Here is a 27,799-nt window from a genome sequence, read left to right on the forward strand (position 1 = left end):
TGGTTGGTCAAGCCAGCAGCCTTTGGAGACCATCTCTGCAAATAGAGCCCACTGGTTAATTGAGCCATTCAAACTTCTGAGTTACAGGTAATGAAAGTCTAGAATGTTTAATTGGAAAACTCATACCATGATTATCTGTACAGTTAAAGAAGGTGAGTTTAACTTTTAATTATTTCAATTAAGCTATTTCTAGAAGACTTACTTAGATGGTTTCCTGATCTGTTCTGTTAGTTAGAAAACATGGATTTCAAGTGGGACAAAAATAATGGCTAAAAATGTACTGGCTTATATAACTAAGTCGCTCTTTTCACCATTATTTAAATTTTGAGGGGATGTTTGCACAAATGAGCCATTGTAGCTGATACAGGCTGGTGCTACCCATCTAAGAGAGGAATTCCCACTGAGACTCACTCCCATCCACTCACGCCATTGAAGAATGTGTCCCATTATTTAGAAAATCCCTCCCCTACCCCAAGACAAATCCCAAGTTCTGCCCAGGGCTCTGTCCTAGAGCCCCCAGACTTCACAGCTTCCACATCGTCTCAACGGCAGCTTGCACCAACATCACGAGCTGCAATATATAAATCCAGAATTCAAGCTATCCATTTGCCTTGGTTTAGAATCATGGGGACTCCCAAAGAGTTCTTTAAGCGAATGTAAGTATGTACTTCAAAAACAAAAAACAATCTAGTTAGTTTAATTTACTCCAGCAGATTAGATATTTTATCTGCTATAACTATAATATAGCTTGCAATCCCCTATGATAATGAATACTTCTTTTGTTTTTTTCAAATTAAGAGCGAAACATCATGTTATGTGCATTTAAACCTTTGGAAAACATAACTGTTGATGAAACAGTTTGCTGAAATAATCATTGTTGATTAGGATTTGTTCAACATTACCTCTTGGAAATATCTGCAGCGGCTCTATTAGCTGGCCATTTACTTGCTGTTCCATTACTGTGGAATAATACTGCAAAGAGATAATAGAAAGAAATTGCTCAGTAATGTACGGACACTGGGATAGACACGACGGGCTGTTTAATTCATTGTACGTTTGGAAATGGCTGGTATGCACATATCAGTCTTGAGACACGTACCTTATATCTGCACACCAAAATCACTACAGTCACTATATTCAGGATTTGGAAGCCCAGTATGGGGTTACCATCCATACCACGATTTATCTTTAACAGTATTAACTAAGACCCCATGTTAGTATTTATCATACTCTAAAATGATATCTATTTTAAATGACACAAAAAGCATTTTGATAGAAATTACTCAAATTTCCTCTTGTCTTTTTCTTCTGAATTTTATAAAGCAAAACGAATAGGCTCAATATTTGGCTTGAATCCACATGTCAGCTAATGAAACATGTACAATTGTGTATAAAAACACACAGACAATGAAGATCAAAATTGCAGAGACTGTGGGACCAGTGAACAACACATTATCCAACCAAGGACAACAGAATCCCCACATAAAAAGACAGTTCCCTTCTAGAAAATCAACTTCGGATGCATAATTTAGCCTTAGGCATAGTTTAAGATGGATTAAAATTTACTGTAAAATTCTAGGCACACAAAACATAAGGTCCTGAGTAAAATATAGCTCCCTGCCCTTCATAAAGTATTTATGGACTGAGGTCCCACCCCTTTTCCTTGGAGTACTGCATGAACCCCCCATCCACCTACCTACTCTTGGAGATGCCTTCTGTTCCTTCTTATTTATATTCCTTTTAAGCTGAACAAACAAGAAAACGATGCTCATGAAGAAAAATACCTACAATGAAAAGCACTGACTGGGCCCAAAATAGTCTTCAAAATTTTTTATGTGTCCAAAAGTTTTGCCCGTGTCTATGTCTGTGTACTACTACCATGTCTGGTGTCTGCAGAGACCAGAAAAAGTCTTGGAACTACAGATGGTTGTGAGTCACCGTGTGGTGCTGGAGACTCAAACTCCAGTTCCCTGGAAGAGCAGCCTCTCCATCCTAACTTTGTGTTTTATGGGCCTATCAAAAACAGAACTCTCTCCTTCTCTCATCTTTGCTGTTTTTATAGTTAAACATTCATATATCTCTTAACTATCACATTTTCAGGAAATTCCTGCAAATTGATTATCATGTTCACTAACATGCTTAAAAAAAAAAAAAAAAAAAAAAAAGCCAAACTTGTATCTTGGAGCTGAAGAAATGGCTTTGTGGTTAAGAGCACTCACTGCTTTTCCAGAAAACTAGGGTTCAGTTCCCAGCACCCACATGGTAACTCACAACTGTCTCCACTTCCAGGAGACCTGACAAAATACCAATGCATATAAAACAAAAATAAATAATTTTTTTTAAAATGTGTCTTTCTATTGGTTTTATATAGATTAAAGTTATTTTAGAATTAATCTTTTTCATTAGAAATATGCAGAGGCCTCAAACTTCTACAGCACTGTGAGGGTCAGAAGCCGAGAAATCCAAGGCTTCCTGTCCTGCAAACAAGGAAGGTGAAGGAGGGGAGGGCCCTGGAGGGACTGTTTGCTAATGACTGAGATGAGAGTGGCCTCCCCTGCAGTGGCTTTCAAACTGTAAAGGAAGGCAATTCTCTCTTTCTATGGATCTAAAAACTTAAACACGCACAACGTAAATACGTGCAAATCACTCTGGAATATACGAAGGCAACACGAGGCTGTTCCTGAAAAGCCCAGAAATACAGCGCGCACACCATTACTCACGCAGTGACGACAGGTAAATGAAATATCAATCATGTCGGCTGTCAACCTTTTGGGACAGCAATAACTGTTAACAAGTAGTCTGGAAAAATTGTCCGAAAATGACTTGTCCTTGGCACACAAGTATTTGAGGTTTCCGTGGAAAATTAAGATGCCAGTGGCTATTTGGAACATTGCTCAGGTATTCTTTTTAATGGGAAATTTGCCGGTTATTGATCCAAAGCATGTACCCGTGCTTCTGGAAGGCTGCAAGCAACTTTCCAATCAGTGGCTGTCAAAAAAATTCCTGCCTTTTTACACTGATACAAGACAGGGCCGTGGTGGTGACTATAGTCAATGCTTTTCTTTAATTAACTGCTATGTACAGTAGGTTCCTACTTTGCCATGGTCCTAGAAATCAGGGGAAAAAATCCTTATGCTTTATCTAACAAACTAATTATAGAATTGTCTGAAACCGGTGCTTGGGGTCAAGTTTGAAAACAAATAACCTCAAGTGTGAAGGGTCAGAACAGGTGCAATGCCTTTTCCCTACTATAAAACCTTGCATGCATGAAATTGACCTGTTTTCCAGCTTTATTTATTTACCTCACAAAATAAATTTAAAAAAAGGTTTCCCTTTCATCTTAGCACTGTGCCAAATCAACTGGAAAACTATATATATGTTTGTAACCATTGTGAAAAATCTAGGCAATCTCTACCCAGCTCTCTCTACCATGATTAACGGAGTCCCGCTGCAATGATACACGCTGTGCTGATTAAGATTTTTCTCAAACAATTAGTTAGGCTTTACTTTCACTTTTCTACAGTTCTCCGGAACCCAAGTATCTTTTCTCCCGCTGACACACCAGGATAGAGTTGGACACACACAGGGACGGGGAGTAACCAAACAATGGTGTGAGCACATTGGGCACAAATGACTTCCAGGCGCAGGGCTGCCGAGAGGTCACAAGGCTCCAGCCTGAGCTCTAGCTACCTCCTAGGCAAGGATAAAACTCGGGGTGTGTATAGTAAACTGGCACAGAGCACTCCCACCAGGCCACTGGGCTACCAGGCTGCTAGTCCTGCTGTTGCCCAAGTAAGTGGGCAAGGCACTCAAGAGTTGGAGGGCTCATTCCTGGGAGCCTCACCATTGGCCGTCTCCTGACACATGGCACCAGTGAGGTCATGCCCTGCTGTGTCTCACTCTGCTGGGCTGTAAGATGGGGTCCAGCCAGAGGAGTGCTGTAAGCCTCACAGAAGAAAGGGGCAAAGACCATGATGAAAGCACTGCACAGCAAGTTGGAACTGGGTCTGATCCTCTGCGTCTCTGCAGTGCCATCTTCCTTTGTTCTCTCCCATTTGGTTCTACACAATTATAAAACCATCCGTGATGGCAAAGACAAGAGACTGCCTTGACCAAAGAAAAAGAAAAAACAAGCAGCAACAGTGAAGGCCTATACCTCAGTGACTAAGAGAGCTTACATGAGTTGAGCAAAAAGGCCACAATGTGGCCATCTACCATGCCTTGGCTTTTATCACTTCAACATATGCCCTATGTGTAGTAGGTGTCGACTGAAATGGGCCTGGACCCTGATTCTGCTACTGTGAACGGCCTTTAAGAAGTCACCTAACCCTCCCAGCATCACGACTTCCAAAGCAGTGGAGATGTTCACCTCATCACCCAGGTGACTATGGACTCTCAAATTAAACTACAGCAATAGCACGAATGAAGGGACTTTGTAAGCTCAAACCCGTCTCAAGTCCACCTCCCATCACTGAAGTAACACTAAGCCTGACACTTTCTACCTTCAAAGCATTCCAGCATTCAAAACACAAAGATTATGTACGGAAAGTACAGGACAGGTGCCAAACTAAAGCCAGCAGCAGCAATTATAAGGTGTGCTTGCTTCAGCTGTCCTTCGCATAAGCCATTCCAGGCAGTAATTGCAGCAATAATCAATATGCTAACGGTTAAAGATTAATCAGTTTTACGATAGCTAACGGAATCTCCAGTGCCGGGCTCGGACTGGTTTTAGTCTGCCTGAGATGTTCTCTAAAACTCTTAAACAGTTTTAACGAGGATGTGGCAGAGTTTAGTGTAGCTACCCTGTAATAAAATTCATCTCCAACACGGGGTAACAAGTACAATCTTGGGCTTTGTTTGTTTGCAAGTTTATCAAGTAGTGTTCCTGTTTGTTATGAACCCAGTTCTAACTAGAACAGCAAGATTCAATCAATAATTAAAGTTTTTCATGGAAATATACCATATTTTTAAAAAAAACTCTGAGTTCAAAACAACACAGTTTAATATTACAAGGCTTTATTAGGAGGGGAACAACCCTCACTCCCCGAGACGCCTGCACATGTTAGACAGCACTGCACACCCTCTACTCGGTTCATCTCTGTTTAACGGATGAGACAAATGACTTGCCGATGAACTCAGGTTAGTGTGAACAAAGAAAAATGTTTATTCTAGCACATGAGCTCAAAACACGGAACTCATGCTTACTACTGAGGAATTAAAAAGGAGGTGGGTCTCATTCCTCCTCTAACTAAACACAGGGCTACTGTACTGAGTAGATTGCTGAGCTAGTAAAGAGCTCTGGCTTCTTCACTCACCGCTCCCATGATGTGTGAGTTTAGCCGTGCTCCCTGGCCGAGGAAGCAGCACAAAGCCTTCGGCAATGACTGTCCTCGGGGACCTCTGCTCTCACATACCTAGCACCCCAGGCCCCCAGCTCCAGGTACCCCATTCTAGTTCCTGGTAGTGTCCCCCTTGAAGTGGGTGAGTCCCTGCGGCTCTGAGCAATCCTCCCCTCTCACTGTCTTCTCCTACCACTTCGCAGGTATCCATCACCCGAGGAGTCATGGGGACTAATCAGGACCTACCGAACCACAAATCTTTATTTCCAGCCTGTCTCTCAAAGGATTTAGAGCACATCTAGTTGGCTGACTAGAGCCTCCTCCAAAGGCTACAATCCAATCTGAATTCCCTGCCTCTTTACCTCCCTCAGACCCCAGACTGGTTTTCTGCACCTGGGTTTACCAAGTCATTAAGTTCAGGTACCCAAACAGATGTCTTGAATTGATCCTGGCCACCTCTCTTCCCATACTGGCCACATGGATTTGTTCACTTGACCTCTTCCTCTCACAGATCTGCAGCCACTACTACCTCTGACCTGAAATAGCCCAAGCTGCTTCACTTCTGTGTTTTAGAACTCTTATCCTGCAAGCCACACTCCAGAGAAATAAACTGTGACCACATCGCTCCCCTCGATGTCAAGCTCTGAGTCCTGCCATGTTCCAGCCCTTCATTCTCCACAGCCCATCACACACCCTCCTTCCGCTGCATCCCAGGCAGCTTCTCCTGAATTCCCCAGGCAGTTTCTGCCTCCAAACCTTTAAATACACTGTTCTTCTGCACAGAACACCCTTCCCAGTCCCTCGGGCCCCGTCTACGCCACCAGGATGCCACCTTCCTCGGGAAGCCCCCTCAAAGATGGATTGGGCTCTCCTCTGAGCCACAGGGCGGCTATGTTTCAGCACTTCTCATCCTGCCTGGTGAGGGTCAGTCTATTGTCCTGACCTGGGTTTTCTCTCTGCTGTGTCTGTCGGGAGGAACAGAAGGCTCGGGTTGCACACTCTCTGGTTCCACCTCTAGCATGGTGCTTGGCCAGAACTGTATCACCCAGCACACCCCGGCTCTTGGAAACTAGCTGTGTGGCTGAGTGAGTGAACCAGAGAAAAAGTGAGGTTTGGCCACAGCAATGTTGGGGTTGTGACCTAAAGAAAGGTCCCATATCCTATTGTAAAAATTACCTGCCTCACTCACTTTAAAGTCGTTAGGAAGATCAAGACCAAACAAGGTGGTACATGGGAAACCGTCTATAAAGTACTTTTAAAAAGTCACAGGACTATGGCTCTCTTACCATTAAGCAACTGAACACAAAAACAATGTTCCTAATGATAGGCAACACAGGAAGCTCTAAACAGCTTGCTGATATGCTCCACCCATGATGGAGGAGGGTCATCTTTCTATCTGTTGCTTTCATTGGTTAATTAATAAAGAAACTGCTTGGCCTCTGATAGGGTAGAATTTAGATAGGCGGAGTAAACAGAACAGAATGCTGGGAGAAAGAAGCCGAGTCAGGAGTCGCCATGATTCTCCCACCCGACACAGAAGCAGGTTAGGATCTTACCGGTAAGCTACCACATCGTGGTGGTACACAGATTATTAGAAATGGGTTAATCTAGATGTGAGAGCTAGCCAATAAGAGGCTGGAACTAATGGGCCAGGCAGTGTTTAAAAGAATACAGTTTCCGTGTAATTATTCCGGGTAAAGCCGCTCCACACAACACACCCACTAAAAGCGGGGTTCAGAAATTGAGCCAGCATCCCCTCCCTTGTCCTCAATCACTACAGTGTTATCAATAATACTCAAAGTGAGAGGTGCTCTAGGAAGTGTCAGGTTTCTTCCAGAAACTCATCAAGGGCAGGGGCCATGCTTCAACTACTCTGTTCTCTTGGCAGATGTAATCACTTGGGATCTCCGTGGGTTTTAGGGAATGCTTGGAGCTCCTGAAATGATGCAGGCTTGTGTTGTCTAATGTGAACCTTCTGGTAAAAGAATAAGAACCTCAGATCTCTCTGCCCTTCAGGAGCCACGGCTGGGTGATGCCTACACACAACACCTGCTGCAGGTGTTTCCAGATGGAAGTGGGGAGCCATCAGCCTCGGCAAGTGCTCTCCCTGACCCTTGTCCCTAACTTCCTCAAGTATGGACCCTTTTCAGTACGTATGCACAATTATCACAGGGCAACTTCCTAAATCTCCTCTTCACACACCTTCTAACACACGAGACTTGTCGGCTACGGCATCTCACCTATAAAGAATCATGTTGGTTGTTCTGACTAATAACCAAATCTTCAAACTCCTGTTTGGTCAATGCACAAGCACTTCCTATTATAAGTAGCTCTGTCAGTAACTACAGCAATAATTCACAAGCTACCAGTAACCCACAGTTATCGATTAGCTCTCCAGTGAAGCACCCAGCAATCTTAGTTTTGGATACCAGTCCCGTCACCTCACTGAGATGACCCGCCAATTGCACTTTCCTTCAGCTATTCCCTGTACTGCCCACTAAGAGACTTCCTTATTGTACCAGCTTCCTACAAACTACCTAACCGTCCCAGTCTTCAAAATTTGCACATGATGTCAATTTATTTTGCATACCAGCTAGGAGCTACATTTACTACATAGCTCCAGGTCATCTGGTTCCCTAACAACTCACAGACACCCTTCCTCGAGGAGATCCTTTAACTGACTCTGTGCCAAGGGCCTACATGTGGTCATGGCTGAGAAGATAAGGAAAAAGGAAACCACAATGGACTCAAGTCTTCCAGAGGAAAAGTCAACAGAAACCAACTCTGGGCTCTGCTTCCAGGCTGCTGCTACACACAGTTATCTATCAATGATCTGCAAGTGAAAAATGACAGCAAGTTGACCATATTTAGTAATAATACCATTTATTTTGTCTAGCAAAATTCTAAAGGGCTTTGGGGAGCTCCGGATGGTCTTAATGGAAGTGTGGGGAAGCCAGTGGCAGGCGAGAGTCAACTTAGCTAAGCTGAAGGTAATGTGTCCTGGTAGTAGAATTTGAAATTGGCACAGCATCGGGTCCAACACATTTAGGTGTCCTCAGTCGAAGCTTTGAATCTCGTGGATTAGTGTGGGGCGGTGGCCGCACTAACGTCTCACTTGACAGGCAGGATTTCTACTGTCCTCTCCGAAGAAGTTCAAGGCCTACTTAAGCTACCCACTTATTTAATAAGTGGTTATAATGAGACTATCAGGCCATGGAGACAGTAGGCCAAACGGAACACTCCCTTATAATGATGCTACTCACATCCGTCACAGAGCTGGAGTTCGAGTAGAAGGAAGCTCTATCAATATCAAAATCCTGCTGGCTCGAAGCTGTGGGGTTCCATTTCCGGTTGCTTCAGAGCCTGAGTCTACCTATGTTTCTCCTTTGCTTCCAAAGTTGCACAGCAAATCCCTTTTTGATGTCAGGCATGCCCTGAGCCATTTCACAAGGAGGGCAAACATAAGAGGCTACAAGATTTTCATCTCGATTTTAAGAAACCCCAAATGGCCTTGGTAACACAGAAAGGGAAAGTAAAATGACCTGGCTCTGAAAACAAGTTTGTTCTTCTTCCTCTCTCACTATTTCTCCACCATACCTGAGAGGTATCGTGTGTGTGTGTGTGTGTGTGTGTGTGTGAGAGAGAGAGAGAGAGAGAGAGAGAGAGAGAGAGAGAGAGAGAGAGAGAGAGAGAGAGGGAGGATCACTGAATAAGATGAGAAAATGAAAACTAATTTTGGTTTTACTGATGGCTTGTGGCCATTATTTGAGTAAATATAACAATATCTAAAACAAGCTCTTTCATTCCTGTCTTAGACACTGTTCTGTTGTTGTCCAGAGACACCATGACCAAAGCAATTCTTACAAAAGAAAGCACTGGGGACCAGCTTACAGTGTCAGAGCTTCAGTCCATTATCATGATGGTGGGAGCATGGGGGCAGGCATGGCACAGGAACAGTAGCTGAGAACTACATCCAGAGCTGCAGTGAAAGGGAGAGGCAGAAGAGGGAAAGGGACAGGAAAGGGAGACTGGGCCTGGCATGGCTATTTGAAACCTCAAAGCCCACCCAAGTGCCACACTTCCTCCAAAAGAGCCACACCTCCTAATCCTACCAAAGAGTTCTGCTCCCTGGTGACTAAACATTCAAATATTCAAATAAGCCTATTGGGGGCATTCTCCCCCCCCCCTTTTTTTAAGAGAGAGAGAGAGAGAGAGTTTCTCTATGTAACAGTCTTGGGTGTCCTGGAACTCACTTTGTAGACCAGGCTGTTGGCACCAGGATTAAATGTGTGTGGCACCACTGCCCAGCTAAAGGGCATTCTTTTTTTTTTTTTCAATTCAAATTACCTTTATTTAGTGTAACAAATGAACTGATTTACACAAATAGAAAAATGTTTTAAAGAAAAAAACACAAGAATTTGGTTTCCTAGCAAAGAGCTGTGACTACAGATTCTATTCTGTTCTTAAGCTGTTCTTAAGCTGCTTGAATGTTTTCTGTTTTCATTTTTCAAGACAGGGTTTTGTTCTGTGCGGCCCTGGCTGTCCTGGAATTCACTCTGTAGTGGCCTCGGAAATCACAGAGATCCGCCTGCCTCTGCCTCCTGAGTGCTGAGATAAAAGGCTTGCGCCACCACTGCCTGGCCTGAATATATTTCCTTTAATAATGTCAAAAATGCTTATTACATATGTATCTTCTCTTCTCTGGCTCTCGGGCCGTTAAGTGGCAGTCCTCTGAGAACAACCTTACAAGGTGAGACCCCGCACTGTGACAAAACTCAAACTGCCTTTAATAATCACTCCAGTTGCCTTTGCATCTGGACTGCAGTGTTTTTACTACTTATTTGCTATGAGACATACTGGAAACAAACTCCTGTAAGAGCTCCACTTAGGAGTGCCACAGTGTAACGATACTGGCTCCTGGCACTAAATGTTTCTGGGTGATGCAGACACTGTCATGTCTAGAGCAGACAGGACATTATGTGTACAAGAACAGCACACCATTTTCCCCATCTTCATAAAATCTGTGCCCTATAGCGTCATCCGTTTTACTTTCCAACTTAGATTTTAACTTTGAATACTTAACGCTGTTGTTGATGTGGATTTCACTTTCTTCATGTTTACTGGGAATATGGGACAGAGGCTGCCAACCTCTGCACCCATTCTCATTTCTCCGTTGATTTTTCCCTTCCCCAAAGAGTCTGCAACACAGACAGAACACTGCATCTTTGGAGGCTGAACAGAACAGCCAGGACCTGGAGGTCTTCTCACCGCTAGGAAGGATCCGTGTGTAGTACGCTTCGGGAACCTTCCTCCCCCCGCCACAGGTCCAATTTCCTTTCTCTTCTTCAACTCTCCAGCCTGCCTCAAGAGTGTTCTGCAGTCAAATGCTCTACCGACCTTGGTCTTCCTGAAGGGCAGGAAATTTGGACTGCTCTTCAGTATCGAGAGGGAGGGGGAATGGACTGGGGGGAGGAGAAGAGGAGTGGGGATGGGGGAGGGGAGTGGGGGGAGGGGGCAATGTGTGGGAGGAGGGGAGGGAAATGGGGAGCAGTTGGAAATTTTAATTAAAAAAGAATAAAAAAAAATGAAAAAAAAAGAAATTTGGTAATTATCTATAAAATTTATTTCTTTAATCATGTAGTTTTTAAATCATATTGTATTTAAAGTTCTTTATGCCAATACTGACACTATCCTTTCTCTCTCCATAACAACGTAAGTGTATTGTAACAGTTAACATTCTTATGCTGTTCTTTGTGTAGTTTCTCATTTGAGCATCTCAAAAATTTATCCTTATTTAATATTTTGTTACTGATATGTTGTAATACACCTTTATAAATGTATTACGTATATATATATTTTGTATATATTACAAAAGTCATAAGAAAAAAAAAAAAAAAGAGTGTTCTGCATTACCGACTGTACACGTTAATGGCATGGCGCCGGGAACTACTTATTGAGGGCTGAGCTGACTTTGTTCCCTGCAAAGTAAAATCCTGTTCAATAAAGAGTATGCTTAAGACACCTGTGGACAATCCTCTCTAAAGACAACTCCCTGCCAGCAGAGGCCCTGGGCTTCCTGAACATTCTACTCCCAAATGGGTAGTATATTTTGTGGTAAAAATATATTTTGGCCAAAATATATATTTTAAACTTCAAAAGCCTTAGAATTTTTTTCATTATTTTTTGAACTCAGATGCATAGTCACTGTAGTAAAAAGTGTTATTTTTAATAATCAAGAAAAAGAAGTAGTACATACAAAACTTTCTCCGTAAAACTTACTAGTCACCAGAACAAAACCCATAAACAGGTGGGAGTCTCTGTCCAAGCCTCCTTAGTCCAGACCCATAACTCCAACACATTTCTGAAGCTGACGTCTAGGGCTCCAGTGCTCACCTGCAAAGCGGAGGCACTCACAAGACCTCTGAGGTGCCCTCCGGCTCTTCTCAACTTAACCACGGTTTTAGAGGCAATCTTCACATTATGCAGACCAGGGTAAAGATAATTACAGCCCAATTTACAGGGTGCTCCAGAGGTCAAAGAGTGCTTCTCCCTGATGTTAGCCACTGTCTAACAAGGTACACGATGGTCAAGTATACCAAAGGGAATACTTACACTCCACGGAAACACAAGGTCTCTGCTATAATGAGAGGCATTACGGTAAAACTCATCCTGTACTCTTCTGGAAACGAGGGGGGAGCAAATGAAGAGAATTATTCTTGTTAATACTCTGCTCCACTCACAAACGCCTAGGAGGAGCAGGAGACTCTAGCGTGAAAAACATCCTTTGCTAGACACAGGACCCAGCAGAAACCAATATGAATCCACTCACAGAGGGTGCTCTGCTGTGTTCCCCAGCGAAAAGCCACCCCATAGAAGAGGTTAGCATTACAATGAGCCCTTCAACAAATGGGCTCCACACCACTGCAGCACAGCAATACCAAGGGGGAACAGCAGCCTCCTGTTTCTAATCTTTCTAAAAAGAAATGAGAGGGGAAAAATAAGAACAACAACCAAATTTAAACTACATTAAGGGACTATTTAACAGGGTCCTTTAAATAATTTGCAACGATCAGGTATTTAGTTTTCAGAATATGTAGGTTGTATGTTTTTCTAATAAAGCATTTCAAATTCTAATTAAAAAAATACTTTATGGAGGAATTAAAAAGATACAATAGTGTCAGAGGAGAAGCCGTGATCCCAGAAGTGGAATATTCTAGCAGCATAACTTACAAGAAACTACGCTATAAAAACAGATTGTTGATTAACACAAACTCATAACAAAATGCAGAGAGCTATCACCATGCTGCTGTAATAACACTTGGCTGCTGAAGTCTCTCAATACATTAAATATCTCCTTGGAGACCAAATTACTTTACATTTTCTTAAAAGACAATTTATTACGGCTTTGTTTTCTTCTCATTATCTCTTAAAAATATATCGAATGGAGAAAAGAATACAACTTCTAAATAACTTATACAAAATGGTCCTGATGTGAGTCGGCAGCCTTTGGTTTGTTCGCTGGCTATTACTTAACAGCGCACAACCTGCTGCCAGGACATGCCCTCACTGCCACACGACAGCCCCAGCTCACATGGATCAAAAACCACGGTATGCCATTATTACAGCGCTCATAAAATTAACAGCCTCGGGCTGCTAGCGATTTAAATAATTGATAAGTTTTCAATTAAAAAGCCAACATTTTCAGGTCTACTATAAAAATCTATTTAAATTACTGATAAAAACTTATACTTATGTTGGCAGAAAGCCAGAAAATCCCTTCATCCAATTGTGGGTGGGGTGTGATTCAGCATGCCTTCACTCTCTCTACCTAGGCTGTCCACTCCTCATTTTTGAGAGCTGTAGAAGTATTAAAGAACAGAGGTGAAATGTCTCTACCTTCGCTTCCCCACGTGGATTTAAAGTGAACATAATTTTACTGAATTCCACATTAAAGTCACAGCTGTTGTAGTCTGTGCCTACAATAAAATGCAGTTCTCTGGTAGGATCTTCCCACACCAAATCCTTTTGCAGAGTCTAGTTGAGTTTATCTATTGTACCTGGTGGTTTTGTGTGTCAATTTGACACAAGCTAGAGTCATCAGAAGGAGCCTCAGTTGAGGAAATGCCTCAATGAGATCTAGCTGTCAGGCATTTTCTCATTTGGTGATCAATGGGGGAGGGCCAAATCTATGGTGGGTGGGGCCTTCTCTGGGCCGCTGGTTCGGGTTCTGTAAAAAGATGAGCTGAGCAAGCCATGGGAAGCAAGCCAGTAAGCACCACACGGTCATGGTCTCTGTGTCAGCTTCTGCCTCCCAGATTCTGCCCTGTTTGAGTTCCTGTCCTGACTTCTTTCAGTGATAAGCAGTAATGCTGAAATATAAACCTAATAAACCCTTTCCTCCCCAACGTGCTTTTTGGTCATGGTGTTTTGTTGCAGCAATAGAAACCCTGACTAAGACACCTATTTATTTTTTGAGAAGAGGACTCACTGTGTAGCTCTGGCTAGCCTAGAAGTCACTGTGTAGACCAGGTTGACTGTACACTCACAGATATCCCTTTGCATCTGCCTCCCAAGTGCTGGGATTAAAGGTGTGAGCTACCTACCACACCCAGCACACAAATTTGAATGTATAAAATAAATACCGAGAAAACTATCCATTTCTTTTAGATTTTCCAATTTTGTGGAGTACACGTTTTAAAGCATAACCTAATAATCCTTTGGTATCTGTTGTTATGTCCCCATTTTCATTTCTTTCTCCTCGTGTTTTAATTAGTTTGGATAAGGGTTTGTTTATTTTGTGGATTTTCTCAAAGAACCAACTCTTTCTTTGATTCTTTATATTGTTATCTCTGTTTCTATTTTATTGATTTCAGCCCTCATTTTGATTATTTCCTGCCCTCTACTCCTCATGTGTGTGCTTACTCCTTCTAGTTCCAGAGCTTCCAGGTGTGCTGTTAAGTTGCTAGTATGGGATCTCTTCAATCTTTTACGTAAGCACTTAGTACGATGATCTCCACTAGGTCCCACCCCACAGAAGAGAAGGAAGAATTGTAGAAGCCAGAGGGGCTGCAAAAACCAGGACCACATGGCCCACAGAATCAACTAATCAGGGCTCACTGGAGCAGCAATCACCGAGCCTGCATGGGTCTGCCCTAGGTCCTCTGAATATGTTAATAGTTATTAGCCTGGTGTTTTTTGTGTATCTCCTAACAGTGGGAAAGGGTATTTCTGACTCTTTCACCTGCTCTTGGGACCCTTTTCCTCCTACTGGGTTGCCTTGCCCAGCTTTGATATCAGGGTTTGTGCCTAGCCTTATTGTATCTTGTTTTGTTTTGTTTATTTATTTTACATCCCGACTGCAGTTTTCCCTCCCTCCTCTCCTCCCAGTCCCTCTCCTGCTACCTCCCCTCTTCCCCACCCCATCCTGTCCTCCATTTCTATTTGGAAAAGGGCAGGCCCTCCATGAATATCAACAGAACATGACATATGAAGTTACAGTAAGACTAAGCACCTCCCCCGTATGAAGGGTGGGCAAGATGACACAGTATGAGGAATGGGCCAACAAAAGAGTCAAAGACATCTCCTGCTCCCATTGTTAGGAATCTCAAAAGAAGACCAAGTTACACAACTGTCATACATATATGCAGAGTCAATCCCATGCAGGCTACAGGTTGTTGGTTCAGTCTCTATGAGCTACTATGAGCCCAGGTTAGGTGATTCTGTGGGTTTTTGTGTGATGTTCTTGACCCCTCTGGCTCCTACAATCCTTCCTCCCTCTCTTCAGCAGGAGTCCTGGAGCTCAGTCTAATGTTTGTCTGTGAGTCTCTCCATCTGTTTCCATCAGTTGCTGGGTGAGCCTCTCGATGACAACAGGACTAGGCACCAATCTATGAGTATAGCAGAATATTATTAGGCATTGTTACATTGACTTATTTTTTTCTCCAGTCATGTTTGGTTATAGCCTAGGCTTCTGAGAGGGCATCTGTAACCCCACGGATCACCAGGCTTGGTTAAGCTGACCTGGCTAGCTAGATGGGTGTCCCCTTCCTCCCTCACAGCTTTACCTGAGTCTCTCCAGAAGCTGCATGCTCAGTTGAAAAGGACAACCTCCCCCATAAGGAAGACTGGTCTGAACAAGCTCTCGAGGTCTTTATTGTGTCCTGTGCCACGTGTGGCTGATATCCCTGGGAGGCCTGCTCTTTTCTGAGGGGACTGAAGGAGGAGTGGATCAAGGGGAAAGGGGTGGAGAGAGAGCATGGAGTGCAAGGAGGGACATATTGAAAACAAAAGAGTCAAATAAAATAAAATTTAAATAAATAAACACCAATGAAAAATTCCTTTACCAGCCTGGTGACCCTGAGGACTATCTGTGAAACCTACTGTGACAATGCTGGTCCCCATCGTAATTTCCAACCAGAAGGACTGAGACAAACTAAGAAGGATAGTTGTTTTCAGACCAAAAAACACCTCTCAAGAAATCTCAGGGACTACTAAATTTAAGGACATGTCTGTCCTACAAGATTATGTGATCATGACTAATGTTTCTACAATGAAAAATAATTAAATAATGTATTTGAAAAATTAGTGTAAGTTATAAGGAATGTATAGTCCAGACAGCACAAGTAAGATATTGTATAAATAAATCAATCGAGTTTTATAATGGCCTTGACATAGTCTCCAGTAGAATTTTTTAGGTGGTAGACCAAAAAGATACTGTGCGAAAGAAAGAATGGCTGTGGGATTTGTAAAGGCTAAATGAAAATCTATATTTTCTTTCTAAAATTTATTTTTAGTTATGTGTATATATGGATGTCTGTGTGTGGGTTTGTGCATGTGCACATGGGTGCCCACAAAGAACAGAAGAGGTGTCAAATCCCTTGGAACTGCAGTTCCGGGCAGTTCCAAACTCGGGTCTTCAACAAGAACAGTCCCTGCTCCTCACTACCAAGCCATCTCTCTCCAGGCCGGGGTCTGAACTTTCAATATAGCTTTAAGACCTTGGGCATGCCTTTCAAACATTTACAAAATAGAGATGAAGGGTTGGAAGGGTAGCTCAGCAATAGGGTACATGCTTGGGAAATATGGGGCTCTGGATCAATCTCTAGCCCCCCCCCAACACATACACACACACACACACACACACACACACACGAACCAGGGCTAATGTCTATCACAGAATGATTAAATTATTCTCCTTTTTAAGGGCTGAAGAGATGGCCCCGTGAGGAAAGCGCTGCGTCAGAAGCATGAAGACTTCCCCAGAAGCCATGTAAACCTAGGTATGGTGGCAAGTGTCTGTGACCCCAGACTGCAGCAGGATGACTGCAATACAGCAGATTCCACAGACACTCAAAGGTCAGCTAGCCTGGCACATGCAGTGGCCTGCCTCAAACTGGCAGAAGGTGAAGACTGACCTCCTCACCTTGTCCTCTGACCTCCACATACATGCCCTGGCATGCATACGCCTGTACTCACACACAAGATGTTTACACACTCCTCCATTACCATCCTAACTTACCACCCCCGACACACACAGATACACAAATAAGTAAAAAATCAATGAGAGAGAGAGAGACTTTCAAGCTCTGAGTTTATACACTGGGCACTCAGACATAGAAAGGGTTAGCAGCATCATGAGAACCACACTCAGCACTCTCTTTCACAAGGAGGCACGATTGGCAAGGTCTTCTGAGAAGTTCACACTGCTTAGATGTGGGTATGCCAAATGCCTGTGAAAGTACACTGTTGTCAGTTCTCTGCCAAAGCCTTACTGGCTTTGTGGGAGCCTAGGCAGTTTGGACACTCCTCTTACTAGACCGGGAAGGAGGTGGATGGTCTTTGGACTTCCCACAGGGCAGGGAACCCTGATTGCTCTTAGGGCTGACGAGGGAGGGGGACTTGATTGGGGGAGGGAAATGGGAGGTGGTGGTGGGGAAGAGGCAGAAATCTTTAATAAATAAATAAATAAATAAAAATTAAAAAAAAAGAAAAAGAAAAGCAGAACCCGCCTGTGTGCGTGCATTTCCTAAAAACAAAGGAGTCATGCTCTCGGGAGAGTTAGCCAATCCATCAACAGCAGTGCCACCTTGGAAAAGACAATCCCACTCTGCCTTCCACGTACCGATGATCTCAGCTCTAAATTCTCAGTACACAAAGACTCCCACATAAGTTAATGGGAAGTCAATGGGAAATTGACTTTTCCTACTCTGGGCTGGTAGGAATGCAATGCTCTGTTAATCATGCCATCCTTCTTGTTTTCTTTCCTCCTACCCTAAATTAAAACTATTGGCGGAAACCCACACAGACAGTTTCCAGTTTTCATTACGATGAAACAATGTCCTGGTTGAAGTTGAAGGCTATCAAAAGCATACGTCCTGACTGCGGGCTCCAATTCAAGTCTGAGGGAAAAGCAAGTGTCTGGTCTTGTCCATCATGTCCACAGTACTACCACCTTGCGTTTGTAGAACGCTTTCACATCTGTGACCCTATCTGATCGTTACAACTGCCCTGTGCAGTAGAAAGGACGTATGTTACCACCCACCACTGACAGAGGAGGCAACTGTGGTCCTGAAAGGCTAAGTCATCCGCCTCATCCGCCTCAGGAGCTGTGCTTCTAGCAGTTCCTTCCCCGGACCAGACAAGGTTTTCCAAACAGAGTATAAAGTCAGGTAAAAGGAAACTAGGGAGGCAAGCTCAAACCGGGGCTCAGGGAAGCTATATGTCTCTTGCTGTTTATAAATTTTTCTCAATTGGTACTGAAGCTTTAGAGCTGTGCCCATTCTGTTACCAATTTTAGTCTCACACAAATGTTAATGCAAATTTCCAGCAAAAGTCGAGATACCAGAGAAAAGTCCACCTAGTATAAATTCAGTCCTGCTGTTCATTCCAGGGTACAAGCAGCAGGGTGGGCAGTGCAGAAAATAACCCGGAGTACATCTTTAAATTCCTGCGTCCATAAAAGCCTGCAGCTATATTATAGCTGAAGTCTGGAAGGGTGAAAGAGATCTCCAGTCAAAAGTAGATTTTGAAAAATTTTTTAGAGCCCAGGGGTTCATTTTTAATGAGCCGTTACTTTAAGTACTGCATAAAAAATACAGGAAATTGATGGTCCATTTGGTCTGCACCATACCTAATGCAAAAGTCATTAAGATGCATTATTCTTAATGTTCATGATATGATCAGTAAGTGTCTTTTGAAAATAATGTCCTTAACTTTCACATAAGGAAATCTTGAAAACCTTATCTATTACACAGGAAAATGCCATGGCAACTGTGATTTACTTACATATCTTCACTGTGCCCAAGAAACAGCATCCTCAATTACATTAACATGCTTTAAAAACAGTCCTTGTTTGCTAGGCTGATGAGATGGCTCAGTGGGTAAGACACTTGCCACCTGACAACCTGACTTGCAGCCCCAGAACTCACATGGTGGAAGGAAGGAGAGAACCAATTCCTGCAAGTTGACCTCTGGTGTGTATGTGTATGTGCATGCACGTGTACGCACACACAAATAAAATGTTTTTAAAAACACTACAACAGCCTTCGTATGCAGTGCACTTACGTATGACAGCATTGCCTTCATTTCTTCATCACTTCTCACTGTAATCCTATCACCATCTTCATCTTCATCTGTTCAAAAAATGAATATGATGAAAGTAGTAAGACTTGGATTCTTTTTTAATATTTATCTTATCGTTTCATTGTGCGAATGTGCGGGAATATGTACACACGGGAGCAGGGCTCACAGAGGCCAGAAAAGGAGCTAGAGCACGTGCTCGAGGAAGAACTAAAATTTTCTTTTAAAAGGAAGGTAAAAAATCAAAATACTTCTCTAGTTATTCTCGGCGTATATCTAGGTCAAGTAAATTTGACTGGAGTAGGACAAGATTGGCTGTTGAAAGAAGAGAGGCCTCTCGCTCTACTTTGGTACTTTCTTATGTCTCATGTGGCGCCGTGTTCCCGTTCTCTATTCTTCCTCTCTCCCAGAAAACCCACCACATCACTGAAGCAGGCGAAAATGTTTCCTATTTGCTAAACACTGCTGCAGGAAGGGGCTCTAACAGTGGGCTTCTGTCTTCCATCCTATCTTGCAAAGCTCTCTCTAAGAGTTTTGTTTGTCCCTGTCCTCTGACCTGAAAGAATCAAACGGTGATTCATGCTATTTTGAAATAATGTAATAGTCTCAAGACTCAGGGCTATTAAGACTTTACAAAACCTATAACCAGAATGTGCACATTTGAATAAATAGTAAAGAAGTCACATCTAAAAACCATGAGCTCATTTCAGTAATTCTTAGTTTGAAAAGCTGTTTTTAAGAACCTAAAAATAGACCTCTTGAGAAGACCAGATCTCAATTTTAACCTAAAATAGAATTGTTGACCTAATCACCACCAACATCTTTTCCCAGCCTGGACTAGAATAACTTTCTTGTTATTTCTAAATATTTTGATACCTCGTCCTTCTAAAGAGTAGGAACACATGGTGACCAAAATGGCCCAGTGAATAAAGCACTTGCTTTCAAGCCTGACAAGCTGAGTTCGATCCCTAGACTCCACATCGTTGAAGGAGGGATTCAGCTCCCGGAAGCTGGCCTCTGGCCTCTGCACATATGTTGCAGCATATGCGTTCCCACGGGCATCTAAGCACACACACTGAATAAATGGATGGATGAAAGAAAGAAAGAAATGTAATAACAAAATTTTAACAAGAGCGGGAGCATCTGACGGCTGATGCAGAAATTCTAAATACACAGTTCAAACAAAAAATGCTCAACCATTGGAGCAACTTGCAGAGCCTGTTCTGCCCAGGGAACAGTCTAGAAGGGGCAGGCCCTCGGTAAGATGCTCAGGATATGAGTACTTGCTAAATAGTCAGCATTATAGGTCTGCTCACTCGTGGACATATAACTGCAGATTTGATTAGATGGGCCCATTCCAAACCTGGCACATTGGGCATCTCATCCTAAGAGAATAACTGCCCAGCTCTGAAAGAACAGAGGGATTTGATTCAGCACACAAGTCACCCATCATACATAGGCATACCCACTTGTCCACAGAAAGACATTATGAAGATGTCCTCCTGTTTGGTGACAACATCATGGGGGCCACGGGAAGGGGTCTGTACTTTTCCCAATTAGCCTATTACCAAGCAAAACACTAGTGGCTCCTTTTTGTTCTCAGTAGCCAGCAGCAAACTGACAGCACCGGGGAAAGCAGCATTTCCCTCCGTTACCCTCCATGACTTCACCAATGGTTCGCAAAGGGTCTTCTTTCCAAAGCCTCATGCTGCACAGTTCCCCAAGCCTACTAAATCAATGTCTCCAAGTCACTGTCCAAACAGCTGGGAGCTGTCCAGAACCCCTACTGAAAACTCTACAAACAAGAGTACCAAATGGTATGCAAAAGACACATTCCCGCATGCATCCCTGCATGTCTGGGAAATTTCTACACATAAAGAGCTGCTTTTTCTGTGTTTGGTTTTCAATACAGACTTTCTAAGGACACATTGGAGAGAAACACCATCTAGCAGGCATTTATTCGTGGGTCTTAGAAACTAACATACTCAAGGCTAAGTTGGAAGTTTCCTTTGAAACTCAGAAGACAAGGAAGAAGAGAGAACATAGTATAAAAGCATGGAAGACTGTGTACCAACACCCACAAAGGCACACCACAGTTTTAAAGTCAGATCAAAGAAGGCTGGGAACATGGCTCTGTTGGTAAAGTGCTTGCCAAGCAAATAAAATCCCTGTGCTAGGGACAAGGAGACAGGAGGGTACCTGGGTCTCACTGGCGAGCCAATCTAGGCAAGCTCCAGATTTAGTAAGAGAACTTGCCTTAAAGAATACAATGGAAGGCAGGCAATGGTGGCTCATGCCTTTAATCCCAGCACTGGGGAGGCAGAGGCAGGCGGATTTCTGTGAGTTCAAGGCCAGTCTGGTCTACAAGAGCTAGTTTCCAAGACAGGCTCCAAAGCTACAGAGAAACCCTGTCTCAAAAAAAGACAATGGAGACTAAAAAAGACATCTGAAGTCAACCTGTGACCACCACAGACATGCTCACACAAATACATGTGTACCTGCACACACACACACATGAATGCACACACATAATCAGCCAATCTGGGCCGAATTCTGTCCAACATAAAGGAGCTTTTGGCCAATCTCATTCCTACATCAGAGTTAGCTATGCAAATACAGTTCATATTCAAATTTCAACAGACACACACAAACACACACACAAACACACACAGGACCTCAGGAAGGTGTTCCTTGAATAGAACGAGAAAGCACTCAGAGTTTAGAAAAACAGTAAAAAGCCTTTTATGATTTGATGAGAGACCATAAATTCCATAAGTACCATTTACATAATTATCTCTCTAAATTAAGACAAGGAAGTATTGAAGGAGAGAAGAAGTGGGGGCAAAGTGGGAGATGGAATGAGGTGGGGAATTTCTAAACTCTCAAACCCAGACTTAAGTACTTAAGACTACTTAAGGTGTTCTGGAATTTTGGTTTCTATGTAAGCTTGAGGATTTTTGTCAGGGAAGTCAGCTGGCGGATCGATGCCTCACAGAGACTCCAAGCACAGCAGACAGGCCCCACCGCCAAGGCACTGTAGCAGACGGAAGGGTGGAAGCGGAGTGCTGCCACGAGCCTACAACACGGGTCTGACTCCAAGGGAAGAGCTCAGACCAGTTGAAAGGAGAATTCCAATTAAGCCTGGTGATAAAATCAGGCTTATGTGACACAGTGAATAATAGCTCGTATGGCCTAACAGGATGGATGTCTTGGTTTCTCAGGGGATGGATTTACCCTCTAATTTCCGTGCTTAGCTGCTTTAATGAAGATGCTGTTCTTGTCAAAGTGGAAGTTGGGTTGGAAAAATAACCACACTCATGAGAATGCAGGTGATGCTGGCCAAAAAGTGAAATGGAACCTGCCCCTGACCCCATGATGCCAGGCACGGGAAGAAACCACTCCCCCCAGCGTTTAAAGAGAGGAAGCAGTTAAGGGACAGGCCTGGGAAGCAAGTGAGAGGGGAAAGCAGAGTGCTACCAAGCAGCTTAGTAGACAGTGACCTGGAACACCTTTACCCCAAAAGTTAGACCTACTTAGACAGCTCCAGCAAACTGCCTGGCTATTTGCCTTTCAAACTGTATTGGCTATTTTAAAACTACACTCACTAGAGTCATGAATCCTAAGAACTTAACTAAAAGGGAACCAAGAGTTCGAAAGGTACAGATGGTTGGTACAGAGCTCCAGAAGGAAGTGGCGCTGAGCGGAAAGAAGAAAAATATAACCTGAGCTCTTTTCTGTCTTATACATGAAGGTTCTTTGCCATCTGACCAAAGGAACATTACAGGATATAACCGGGGAGAGGGGGCGCTCAGAGATCTGGCACACTGGTTCGCAATGACAATCCCAGACTCCTCTAGTTGCCTGGAGCATAGTAATATGATTTTCCAGCACATTAGGGAAGCAAAAGGAGAACCGGAAAGTCTATGTACTGGCTGGATTTTGTTAATGTCACTTAAAATGGAGGCAAAAATCCTAGCAAGATACCAAATAGAGTACGGCAGATGGCAAACAAATATTATGAAGCAATCTTTACAAAATCTGCAGTGTGTCACAAATATACAAAATGGCAGAGTTTGGGAAAAGAGAATCATAACAGGCCATATGTTGTTCACGATTTTTATCCGAAGCAACATGCAATCTGAAAGACAAACTTAGAGGAGTCATATAAAGGCCCCAGAAGAGAGCGGTACCTCAGGTAGTGGTGGTCAGAATGGCCCAGTGGACAAACAGCAGAAACTGGAGAATTTCCAGAACTGCAGTGACAGGAAGTGAAAGCAATATATTATGTGTCATTTGTCACACTCCTTCTGAATCAGGTAGGAGTCAGATACAACTACAGTAATGGCAGGAAAGAAATGGAAACATGGTTGTAAATATTAGAAAGACATAAGTTGGAAATTACCAGGAAAGATGTCATGTTCAGAGCAGTTCTCAGGGATAGCACCCACTGACCTAGGGAGGATAATAGCCCACGGCTTCTGTGGTCACACCTTCATATCTATGAGCTATCACTGAGCTCCTGGCCTCCCCTCAATGTTCCAGGGCTTCCCTCTTTCTTGGTTTCCTTCTCCTTCTTGCAGAAGAAAGCGCCTACTATGTGGCAGGTATGATACTCAGGCATGGAGACAGTGAAGTGGAAACTGTGTAGGTCATGTACATACAGATAATATTTGGAAAAGAACACTGTGGGCAGAAAGAACAGCTAGCACAAGGGAAGAAGTCCTGGCATGTTCCAGGGACAAAGGAAGTGAGACTGGCAAGAACAGAATGCGAAGAGGAGAAAAAAAGGGTCCAGAGAAGTGATGGTGTGGCTGGGTCAGGGTCAGTGTGTGACATGGGACTTGAGCATTTGAAGGAGTCGCCTTTCACTGTTGAGTAAGATGAAAGCCGTGGGAGCTTTCTGATGCTTAAGACCTCATCTTGTAGGAGGCTCACCCTGGCTGCTGGGTGGACAAGAGGAAGGCTGGGACATGGGCCAAGAAGGCTACTGTCCTACTCCAGATGAGGGTGATGATGGCCTAACAAGCTACAGATGTTCTGAGTTTTGTACCCCACTTTAAGAGTTAGAGTTTCACTGTGCAGCCCAAGCTGGCTCAACTCATGGCTTATGCAATACTCTGGCCTCAGCCTGTTGAATTGCTGGGACATAGTGTGTACCACTAAGCCTAGTCAAGTTGAGGTTTTGAGAACAGACCACATGCTGGCTCTATGTGAAGACAAGTTCAATGGGTTTGTAGATATATGGAACAAACAAACTTGTTCCAGGTATTTTATTTCTTCAAGCACCCATGCATTTCAGAAAACCATCTCAAGTCTACCATGTGTCTGGTGCTGCAGGATTTCCAGGGATTCAAATGCGAGCAGCCACTGATCTCGAAGAACAACTGGTCCATTGCTTGCTTAAAGAACTTGTTTATACTCATGCAAATTAACAGTATTATATATATAAGACCAAAAAGAGTCCAGACTTATTAAAGCCAAAATTCTACAAATTAAAGCTCTCTTCAAATTTCCTCAAATTTGCATAATTAACTTTTATGTGTCCAATATTTTTCAGACTCAATGTACATTCATTGTAAATTATAATTTTCCCACTAATATGTCTAGTTTGTTTATAAATAATGACCCTTTTTCTATATACAACAAATTAAGAAAATGAAACTTCATTTCTTCTATCTTTAGACTTGAACTTTTCCATGATATAAAAAGTGGCTGCCACCCAACCGTTCTCACTGGACTATGCTGCAACTTAGACACAAGGCATCTCCTACACACACCACTCCAATACTCAACTACAGTTGAGGGACGGAGGGAGGGAGGGAGGGAGGGAGGGAGGGAGGGAGGGAGGGAGGGAGGGAGGGAGGATGTAAGGAAAGAAGGAAGGGGGGAAGGAGGGAGGGGGGAGGGAGGGAATAGAAAACCGTCAGAGGTAGGAGGGTGCAGAGATGACTCTGGTTAAGAATAGGATTCATGTGCCAGGGTGGTGACTTCACACGCCATAATGGCACTGGCAGCAGATCCATCTATGGAGAAAAATTTGAGGATGAGAACTTCATCCTGAAGCATACAGATCCTGGCATCTTGTCCATGGCAAATGCTGGACCAAACACAAATGGTTCCCAGTTTTTTATCTGCACCACCAAGACTGAGTGGCTGGATGGCAAACACGTGGTCTTTGGGAAGGTGGAAGAAGGCATGAACATTGTGGAAGCCATGGAGCGTTTTGGGTCCAGGAATGGCAAGACCAGCAAGAAGATCACCATTTCCGACTGTGGACAACTCTAATTCTTTTGACTTGCGGGCTTCTTACCCACCAGACCATTCCTTCTGTAGCTCAGGAGAGCACCCCAGCCCCATCTGCTCGCAGTACCCTGTAATCTCTGCTCTCACTGAAGTTCTTTGGGTTCCATATTTTCCTCATTCCCCTTCAAGTCTAGCTGGATTGCAGAGTTAAGTTTATGATTATGAATAAAAACTAAGTAAGAAAAAAAAAGAATACTTGCTACTCATTCAGGGACTCATATTTAGCTCCCAGCACCTACAACGGGCTTCTGGCCTCAAAGCATAAATACATAAATAAAAATTTTTAAAAATTAAAAATAAATAGGTGGGGCTGAAGAAAGGCACATTCATCTTCTAACCATGTTTTCTGAGTCTATTCTGATACAGAGTTTGACAAGGATGGAGACACGGGATGGTTGCAGGCCTGAAGCTAGTTTCATGGAGAAGTGAGAACACATGTGTCTGAGCACAAGCCAGCATGTGTCTGGGTGAACGTCAAGCTCATCTTTCAAGCTGCCCATGAGACTTCCTCGTCCCACAACATCAGTCTAATAGCCACTGGTCTCAAGAAAAACACAGAGAACGATGTGCACGTAATAGACAGGCACACGAAATGCATCTGCAGCCTGGCTGTTCATCACCTGGTGTGTCGGAGTGTTCATTAATCTGCTAATGAAACTGAGAGACTCAGCAGGGACTCTGGGCCTTCATAAGTGCCAGGCTCCCACAGCATCCGCTAGGCCCACACATGCAACATACAGGAATTTTTATGGTTATGGACTTTAGTCTCATCTCAGAAATGTTCTCACATCTGGGAAAAGACAAAGTATTCAATAACTGGCATGGAGTCAACTATCTATTTGTGTGAAAAATAAAACTGGACTCCATCTGACTACTGTCACTATAATATACTGAAAATAGTACGATAGTAAAAATAAAATCTTTCCAATCCTGGTAATAAAAAAAATCTCATGCTTTTCATTTAAAAAAAATGATACATACAAATAACATGTATGTGCAAAACCCCATTAAGCAGAAAGAAAAAGCAATAAAAATAAATGTTTTCAGCACCCTGGAATGTGGAAGACCTTTTTAAGCATAACAAATCCAGAAGTAACGAGAAAAAATACGGTAAGCTTGCCCACATAAAACTTTAACCTTCTCTATAGAAAAACAGAGAGAGAATAAAAAGCACAAAACACGCTGAAAAGAAAAACAATAATTGTAAAGACAGACAACCACAGCACTCAGCAGGCAGAGGCAGGCAGATCTCTGTGAGCTCGAGGCTAGCCTGGTCTACAAGAGCTAGTTCCAGGACAGCTAGGGCTGTTACACAGAGAAACCCTGTCTTGAAAAACCAACCCCTCCCCCAAAAAAGAACAAAAACAAAAAAAGAAAACCAATATTTTCCTTTAGAAAGCTTTCAAATCAAGTAGAAAAAAAAACAACCTAAAAGAAGCATGGGCAACGGTGACGAAAAACAGTTTATAGACATTAAACACACATGAAAAATACTAATACTCATTATAAAGAAATATAAAGAGAAAAACAATAACTTTTCTACCCATCAAATTAACTTTGAGTAGAAACCCACTAGTATCTAGGGATTGGTGAGGGTGGAGAAAGGGCTTTCTAGCATGGTGGTGGGTTGTGAATGAGTTCCTTTTTGGAAAGCACACAGGGTCACGTAGGTTCAGAGCAGAGGGCTTCCTGTATCACAACAATTCCAAATGCCTAGGAATCTATCCTACGCACCAACGTACTCAATATGGAAAGATCTAAGCCACTACTGTGGATTTCCACATTTTCTCTGGTTCTAAAAAGCTGGTTAAAAACGTAGATGTTCATCTAGTAGATTAAATAAGTCACAACCGATGCTGGAAAGAAGTCTAATGCATGCTAGCAACGAGGGCAGGGAAGATAACGGTAGCATAGTATGTAAGGGAACTCAAGAAGCACTAACAATAAATGAGAAAATGAGGACTTTCTGCTTTGTTTCTAAGCTATTTAAAATTTATAACAATATACCATTATATAAAAACAAACAACCCACTAGGCATTAATAAGTATTTTGGGTTAGCACGTTGGCTCAGTGGGTTAAGGCAATTGTCACCGAGCCTGAGAGCCTGACTTAGACCCCTGACACACAGGGTGGAAGGAAAGCACTGATTCCTGCAGGCTGTCCTCCTCCTTCCCTCCACACGTGTGACATGGCCTATGTATGTATGCACGTGTATGTGCAAACACAAGTGTACACATGCACACACATACACTAAATATACGTGAAAAAAGCTAATTAACTAAATAATGCTCTTTGTGTACCAGTTATGTGGAAAAAGAACCCACAAGGGTATTAAGAAAAAAGAGGCTTAGGATCACCAGCCCCACTGGCGAATGCGGCCCACAGGAGCCTCCCTCCTATCCCATGAAGCCCTAACTCCTTTAGAAACAACAGGCCAGGGAGCGAACCCAGAGAAAACACAGCAACTGTAGAACCTCTGCCCCTCAGGACAGTATAAGTAGGAATTTGAATTGGAGCCCAACTTGTCCACCATAACCAAATACATATAGGTCCAGATGAGCTAGAGCTCTAGAGTTAT

General features: G+C 43.1%; 2 protein-coding genes across 4 annotated transcripts in view; one reads left to right on the plus strand and one right to left on the minus strand.

Moving 5' to 3' along the window:
• The window catches only part of Map2k5 (mitogen-activated protein kinase kinase 5), a 231,009-nt gene that overhangs the window by 193,362 nt on the left and 9,848 nt on the right, over positions 1–27,799 (minus strand). For 2 of the 3 annotated variants that reach the window (XM_057767296.1, XM_057767295.1), the window contains exons 3-4: positions 18,903–18,970; positions 903–972 (exon numbers count right to left, since the gene is read on the minus strand). In XM_057767296.1, the coding sequence (XP_057623279.1) occupies positions 903–972; positions 18,903–18,970 (138 nt within the window). The remainder of the gene's footprint in view (positions 1–902; positions 973–18,902; positions 18,971–27,799) is intronic. The other variant, XM_057767297.1, reaches the window with a different exon arrangement.
• Positions 24,888–25,398, plus strand: LOC130872915 (peptidyl-prolyl cis-trans isomerase A-like). The gene has a single exon (XM_057767298.1). The coding sequence runs from the start codon at positions 24,888–24,890 to the stop codon at positions 25,200–25,202; it is 315 nt and encodes a 104-aa protein (XP_057623281.1). The 3' UTR covers positions 25,203–25,398.

The sequence above is a fragment of the Chionomys nivalis genome, chromosome 4 (genome assembly GCF_950005125.1).
Source record: "Chionomys nivalis chromosome 4, mChiNiv1.1, whole genome shotgun sequence".
NCBI classification, from domain to species: domain Eukaryota; kingdom Metazoa; phylum Chordata; class Mammalia; order Rodentia; family Cricetidae; genus Chionomys; species Chionomys nivalis.

What these genes read in the sequence shown, in the direction of transcription:
- LOC130872915 (XM_057767298.1), top strand. Translation starts at nt 24,888, where the DNA reads ATGTGCCAGGGTGGTGACTTCACACGCCATAATGGCACTGGCAGCAGA.